This window comes from Nicotiana tabacum, chromosome 2 (assembly GCF_000715075.1).
Source record: "Nicotiana tabacum cultivar K326 chromosome 2, ASM71507v2, whole genome shotgun sequence".
In the NCBI taxonomy this organism is placed as follows: domain Eukaryota; kingdom Viridiplantae; phylum Streptophyta; class Magnoliopsida; order Solanales; family Solanaceae; genus Nicotiana; species Nicotiana tabacum.
The window spans coordinates 34,977,793-34,985,872 of record NC_134081.1 but is presented as its reverse complement, the minus strand read 5'-3'; the positions used below and the strand labels follow the sequence as shown (position 1 = coordinate 34,985,872).

Genomic DNA, 8,080 nt, shown 5'->3' with positions numbered 1-8,080 from the left:
ACCTGGGGTATATATGCGTGGGAACGAGGTTTTCAACTCTGGAAGTGTATTGATTCCGTTGTCACTGTGTGCTTTTTCATGAATGAAATAGGTCTGAATGGCAAGAATTGATAGAGAGGATTCATATAGTCAGACATGTTTGGAATTAAGGCTTAGTTCGTTGATGGCGGCGAGCTTTATTATAAAGAGATATCTAGTTTATTTACTATTTAGCATAAGAAAAATTGCTGCAATTACTGGTGTATCTGCTGGCTGTTCAAGAAAAGAGAAATGTATAGCTTACTCTTTTAAGATAACCACTATGCAAATATACATTCTTTTTCAACAAAAAACAGAACTTTATGAGGGGAATTTTTTCCTTCATTTCCTCTTTCGTTTTCCTTTCTTACATTTCTTTTCCAGGCGAGGGGTTGGGGGTAAACAAGAAAAAGAAAAAGAAGCCATATTAACATCTCCCTCAGGATCTCGATTAGGGAACACTACTCAAACCAAATAGAAACCATATCTACAAAATGTTATTCCCCACATCTTCTTCCTTGAGGAAAGGGAAGGTGGAAAGCCACAAGTTTATCTTCTATATCTTTTCATGTAAAAAGGGAAGGCCCCAAAAAAGAAAAAGAAAAAAACAATAATGAAAAAATGCTCTCTACAAACAATCAAAATCCTTCAACACTAGATCTCCGAACAGATGAAGATGATGGCCTCCGGCTTTCCAGTCGATCAAGGTCCTCCATAGAGAGGTTGGAGGAACATGAAGGTAGAGACAAGAATGGAGCAGCAGTCCTTGTGGGAGAAATAGATAGAGGGTGCATCGGTGGTGACGGGGAGAAGCTTAACCGTGGTGCTGGTGTAATGATTCCGTTTAGGCTTGGAGACTTTGACATGTGTTTTACACTAATTGCCCCTGGCTCTTGCAGAGGAAACCTAGAAGGGTACTTCATCACTTGTATAGTCTTGAGTTGCTCCACTATAGTTCTCATGGTGGGCCTTCCAGATGGATCCTTTTGCAGACATCTTTGAGCAATATCAGCCACTGTCCTTGCTGCTTTCGCAGGGAACCGACCTTTTAACTGGGGATCCATGATTAGCGATAATCTACCGTCATCAGCTAGGAAAGGCCTGCTCCACTTCACTAAATTCCTCTCCTCCTTTGGATGCCGACTGTCTAAATTCTTCCGCCCAGTCAGCAACTCAAGAAGAACAATCCCAAAACTCCAAACGTTGCTCTTTGGGGTTAACAATCCTCGCTCCAGAGTCTCTTCAGAGAGATTTCCCAGAGCCTGAATTAACAAGAAAATTTTAGGATCTCTGAACAAGTCAGGAAAATGTGAACAACTGCAAGCAAAACACCTGTCAAATTGCCAATTAGACAAGAGAGAGTGATACAAAACGATTATTTTTTTCAGAAGGCACAAACACGATTTTTTTGCAAAAAAATTATTAATCTTTACGGCATATGATGCACAGGCCTTGTGGTTACTCCTATTAAAAGCCACATCCACTATACATGACTCGACTAATATGTGGAGTGTGCACAGCACAAAGTTTTATATGTGACTAAAACTTTGAACAAAAGCAATTCTCTCTTCCTCCATCTTAGTTTATGGCATCAGATCTAAGTCCATGCTGACCCCCCAAACTTGCTTGACGAGGAATCCTTTCTCGCGAACAAACAAAACCCCCCATACAAACCTAGGAGCTAAGACCGGCCTTTTAACAGAGAAATAAATGTTCTACAACTATTAACAGAGGAAACTTACAGTTGAACTGCAAGATATGTCTGTCTCTTGTATATGTGTAATGCATCCATATCCCGAAAGCTTTGCACTAAAATCCTTATCTATTTGTATATTTGCAGTGGAAAATTCATGGAACATTGCCTGTTACGGAAAATAAGAAACTTAGCAAACTATGTGACTAGCATAGGCCTAGCCCAATGACAAAAGCTGGAGATTCTTAATAAGAGAGATACAGAGGTGACACGGAATATTACAAGGTTGCATATGGAAAATAAAAAGTAACTCTCATTAGACTACAGATTCAGGAAGCAGCATTGACACCTGGAAAGGTCCTTCCTCATGCAGGAATGTGAGACCTTGAGCAGCACACAAAGCAATTTTCGTTCGAGCATTCCAGTCCATCGGGGGACCATCTGACCTCCCAAACAAAAGCCGGTCTAAGCTTCCATGGAAAAGCCTCTCATAAACCAACATTCTGTGGTCGGAACCTTCCCGTGCATGAAAACCAATGAGTTTACAAAGTGACGGATGTTGTAAAGAAGCTAATGTGTTGACCTCAGTCACGAATTCCTTTAACCCCTGGAAAAGCCAAAAAGTAAAAGATAGTAAACCTTCCAAAATTCATAAAGAATTGCTAAATCAAGTAACCTGCCAAATTGCATCTTAAATTTAAACCATGGAATCAGACCGTTTTTCCCTCACATGATGTACAAATAAAAATTTTAATTACAGCATGAAGCAGGAGTTGCGTTGTACTAAATTCTTTACAGTGCCAGTAGCTCTAAAATTGCATATGCAGGCTATCTCGATGGAAGAACCAAAGTCACCAATCTAACCAAATATGAGCCATCCCAAACTTATCAGCCGTTTGGACCTTGAAAGATCCCCCCCCCCCCAACCTGAACGTCTTCTTCTTCAAACAAAAACACAGAGGGGGATTACAAAAGATGATGAACAGACAAGATAATTCAAAGTCAATAAGTCAAATTGTACATTACCTGCGAAGAAGGATGAAGGCGGGTTACAGTGGCTTCAAGCTTCTTTGTACTAGTGGCATCATCGCCAAAAGAAGCTTTGTAGATAACAGAAGAGAGACCTTCAGACATACATCGCTCAGGAGAGAACCGGTGGCAGGCAGAAGCAATTTCTTCAAATGAGAAGTTCCTGAGTGCTCCAGTAGAAGGCAAGGTTGGAGGCAGTGTAGGAGGCAACGGCAGCGGTCCAGAGGCATTCAGAGGGCCACTAGCATTCACAACTTTAAAGCTTCCCATAGTCTTGAGAGTGGCAGCACTCTGTGGTGAAGGAAGAGGAAGAGGCTGAGGAGTTGGTGACTGGTATTCCTTGATCGAACCAACACGACTCCTTAACTCCTCCTGTTCCTCACATTCATTCGATGCTAGAGCATCTTGTTCTGCTGCGTCCAGGCTCGATGGGGCAGAGAGTGCCCGTGTCCTACTGCTTGTTACTCGGTTATTCGACTGTACAGGTTTTACTCTAGTTCTAAAACTTGGGGGTGCCGACTGCAATGCCCGTGTGTGCACTTGGGGCTCGGGCAACACAGTAGGAGAATTTTCCTGAGGATTCACACGTTTGATGTGGATACTCTGTTCAGACTTCTTCTTCTTACTTTTTAAAACTGTGAAACAACCCATTTTCGTGTCTACAATTTCAGGTTTTATATCCTCCTGCCAAATCAGTAGCATAAAGAAACTTATGATTTCCACTCTGACATATTAAAAAACTCAATAACCTTCATGTGCTACAAATCATCAATCTATAGGATTACAAATTTTGTAACATACAAAATAGAATTGTATCATTGATGTCACCTAAGACAATGATTATTATGTCTGAAGTAGGATATACAAAAATTGCCCAATCTTCAGCAGTACAGAATTAAAAACTATAGCAATTAAATCTCTAGGTTCTAAAGGCACAAATGAGCAAGAGAACAAACATAGATAAATCCAAAATTTATCTAAATTTCCACAAAACAAAAGGTGATATATCATTAATTATGGAGGAGTGCTGTCACTAAATATATGAGCTGCTAAATTTTCAAAAAAGAGAAGGCCAAAATTGTTCTTTTAGATTTAACATTCAAATTGAATAGGATGATCCAATAGAAACTTTTTTTTTTCAAAAATCAGAAATAATGATAAACCAATCTAAACAACCACAAAAAGATCTTTGGCAACTACAGGGATCCACAATAGCAAATTCTGAAAATGGACTATCAATTCACAGAAACTAAGAACAAAAGAAAAGGCAAAAAACCAACCTTAGAAAATTGCACCCGAGTAAATTGTATTGAAGTTTGAACTGTTCTGAGCTTAAAGTTTGAAACTTTACTGATTTCTTGAGATTAGGAACAACCCCAAGTAATGAAATTTCCAAATCTGTTGATGACTTTGCAAGACTAGATTTTTTGGTTAGCAAAGAAACCCTAAAGACAAGTCAAATGAATACAAATGAGGAAAGGCAAAGACGAGCAGATTTTTGAGAGAGAAAAAGGAAGAAAGAGAGTTCATAGAAATGGAGTACAAGAAGCAGCAGTCAAACACTCAAACCAACCAAAACCCCCCAATGAGTACATTTCTCAATTTAAGAAAGATGCCCTTTTATTGTTATCACACATACCACATCACAAAGACATTTTTGCCCCTTAAAACAAATTTTTTATACACTCCCTAAAATAAATTATCAAATTTTCAATTTAATACTATGATCAATGTTTATTTTCAAGTTAGATTTTCGAGTTTTCTTTTTTTTGGTTTCATATCAACTCCACTCATGACTCAGTTAAAATCTCATCAAATCGGATGTCAGTCAAGCGTTAGTTCAATTTAAATAACATATTAACTATTATCATGACTATGACAATTTAAAATTATTTCTTTGTCAATAAACTTGGATAATTTCGGTTACTTAAACAACTAAAATTGTTGGGAAGGATAGGAAAATTTCAAAAACAAAAAGTTGTAGGGGTATGATTGTAAATTGAAGTGCTGTGCTATAAGAGAAAAAGTACCTCGAAATTCAACCAAGAGGAGCCCTCGATTAAAGTGACAGCCCCAGCCAAAGTTTGGAAAATTATTACTAATAGCAACAGCAACTGTATAATAATAACAGTTAATTATTTTTTCTTTTTTTTGGAAAAAAGATGGTTCCTTTTCTTTTTTTTCCAATACAGTTTGGCCAAGCTTTTTTTGGGTCAAAAATATTTTTCTTAGGCTAAAAGTATTTTTGGCCAAAAATTAAAGTGTTTTATTAAGATTTTAGAAGGAAAAAAATATATTTGAGTAGAAGTAGAAATATTTTTTGAAAAATAAAAAAATGTAGTTTCTCTCCGAAAGTACTTTTCTGAGAATCACTTTTGAGAAAAAAATATACTTAGAAACAGTTTTCAAAAGCTTAGTCAAATAGTAATTACTTTTTAAAAATATTTTTTAAATTAATTAGTCAAACATAAATCGATTCTCACAAAAAGTATATTTTTAAAAACTACTTTTTTAAAAACTACTTTTTAAAAAATTACTTTTTAAAAAAACACTTATCAAAATAAACAGATTTTAGAATGTTGCCAAACATGCTAAAAGACACCTTAGTGATGAGTCTTTGACTCTCGTATATTAGCCGTTTGTTTGGCTTGCGAAGGAGAGATCGACGGCTACGATTGCCTTTCAAAGCACTCATTGGGTCCCACTGAAATCTACTCTTTTGTCATTTAATTTTGCTGTGTAATCACACTCTAGTTACCTCCTACACACGATCTTCTCTCCTTTTTGAATCCTACACATAAATAACATGATTAATCTTATATATATTGCCATTATAAAAGATGTTTACATCACCAATATAATTTTACTGGTGATAATTCATCGCTTATTTTTTTTTTCCCAGGTTAACAGTTTAGATTTGTGATTAAAACTAACATGTTTCGGCTAAATTCTATCGAATGCAATAAGAAAAGTAATCATGATTGAACTTATAATTCAAAGCTATTGCAAAATAGGATTAGTTTCACGCATGTTACTTTTTATCCAATACAAGTTACAAAACTTTTTTCATCCCATTTAATTTTACCTATGATAATGGTAAAGTCTGTATTAATCTTTTGTCACATTGAATAAACTAGATTTACTTACTATATGTAACGATTCGATCGGTCATTTTTAGTCTTAATACCAACATCCATGACCACAGAAGGGTTGTTATGATTGTGGCGATACCAGGCACATCATAAGGGATTGTCCCAGACTCGGGAGAGGTGGATTTCATCAGGGCACTCAAGCTATGGGTTCCATTCCAGTTGCTACTCCACATACACAGCCAGCTAGAAGTGGAGGACGGGCGGGTAGAGGGCGTCCTAGAGAGGGAGGCCTGGCTCGTTGATATTCTTTCCCCGGTAAGGCTGAGGACGATGCACCAGATGATGTCGCTATAGGTATGGTTTCGGTTTGTCATAGAGGAGCATCAGTTTTATTTTGATCCGGTCTTATTCATCAGTGTGAGTCCTCCTATTTGCTTTATAAATGGATGAGTTTCGTGATTCTTGTCCCCCTCGCATTGCTCACTAAGAAGTTTGTACATATCTCTCTTCTCAATAAGCTCTTTGGCTTCAGCCTCGAGGAGACTCAACTCTTCTCGATATTGGAGGAAGGTCTCATGGTGAAGCACCGAGGCTTGCAGATAAGAGGAAAAATATTAAGATCATTAAGTGACCAAAGCTGGAAAATGAAAAGGTTTGGTAACACCTTACCCGAGTCAATGCCTGATGTGCTTCGTTGAACAAGCATGGAGATTCCACCTCGTTCATCTTTGACTGGTCTTCTTCAGTCACCAGACACAAGAGGTAACTAGCTACCCCAACAGCGGCGTAAAGGACCCGGACATCCTCCGGAACAGAGATAATGATCGACCGCTTCCGACCGGGATTGGCACTCGGGGCAGGGAATAGGTTGACCAATCACGGGCTCGAGCTAGATCCACATGTCCTTGAGGGTGGACTTCTTCTTGGTACTTCCAAATCACCCAAACCGTTGACATCCTCCGTGGTAATATAGTCCACCCCATAAAAAAAGCTTTGGAGGGGATCGTTCGCTCCTTGGACCCCCTCATTTGAACGCTTATTTGCTGCTTGAGCTTCACTGAACATTGAGTCCGTGAACCTCGTTGGCCTTTATCGTTCCCCCTTCGGTTGATGCCCGTTCTTCAAGGACCGATAGCTCCCGGGCCACTAAAATTTCCTCCTCTTCAGACTCGTCCCTGAGCCAGTAGAGGGATTTCGAATCAAGTATTCGGGAGCTGGAGGTTTCTTTTGGCTTGCGGATAAGCCTCCTCTTTGGTTTCTTTTTCTCCGAGCTCGGAGAACTCGGAGCCCTTTTCCTCTTCTTCTCTTCACCCTGTTTCGGAGCAGGAGACTCAGTGGGAAAATCTTCACCACCGGATGGGGGCCTCATTTGGACATCCTTGGGTAAACCTACAAAGGGAAATAAAACAAGTAAGGACTTAATCATGCAAAGGGGAAATCAAATATCACTTATGAAGGAGATCTCACTGTGCGAACGGGCTTCCCATCGGCCCTTTGAAAGCTCGCGCCACGAGCTCTCTGAATAAAGCCTTTGCTATAAGATGCCCTCGACCCACTTCTTGAGTAGAGGAACTGCGTTCGGGATCCGAGCAACAACTGTACCATCACAGAACACCGATAAGAAGGAAGAAAAAGGGCGATAAATAAAACCTTGGAAGCAAAATTATATACTTACGTTTCATGTTCCACTTATCAGGGAACGGCATGCGCTCGGCCGGGATCAAGTCTGAGGTCCTCACTCGGACTAAACGACCTAACCAACCTCGATCCCTATCTTCATCGATACTCGAGAATGCGGCCTTACTAGCCTAACGGGCGAGCTTGATCAGTCCCTCCGATAGAGTCAGGGACTGTATACACGCATGAGATGATCGATCGTGAAAGGGCATCCTTCGATCTTGCTTACAAAGAAACGGAGGAGGATTACGATCCTCCATAAAGAAGGGTGAATTTGACCAAGGGTTACCTCGTATCTTTTGCAGAAATCGACGATAACCGGGTCCAAGGAGCCCAACGTGAATGGATAAGTGTAAACACTTAAGAATCCCTCGACGTGGTTGGTGATAGCTTCATCAAGTTCGGGAATGACCACATGTTTGTCAGCCCAGTTGCAATACTTCTTGACTTCAGAGAGAATATCCTCGGTGATCGAGCAGATGTACCTCGAGACCTCCTCACACCGGCCTGGTACGAAGGAGGGCTTTTCGACTTTAAAATCAGCATTTATTGGGCATCCTCCCGGGATGAA

The 8,080-nt window shown here is 39.6% G+C and overlaps 1 protein-coding gene across 1 annotated transcript; it reads right to left on the bottom strand.

Annotated features, from left to right (window-relative positions):
- Positions 1-445: 445 nt before the first annotated feature.
- Positions 446-4,347, bottom strand: LOC107789789 (putative serine/threonine-protein kinase PBL11). The gene is made up of 5 exons (XM_016611657.2): positions 4,021-4,347; positions 2,738-3,424; positions 2,061-2,318; positions 1,761-1,880; positions 446-1,280 (listed from the first exon to the last, which is right to left on the bottom strand). The coding sequence occupies exons 2-5, from the start codon at positions 3,389-3,391 to the stop codon at positions 657-659; spliced, it is 1,656 nt and encodes a 551-aa protein (XP_016467143.1). The 5' UTR covers positions 3,392-3,424; positions 4,021-4,347; the 3' UTR covers positions 446-656.
- Positions 4,348-8,080: the final 3,733 nt, after the last annotated feature.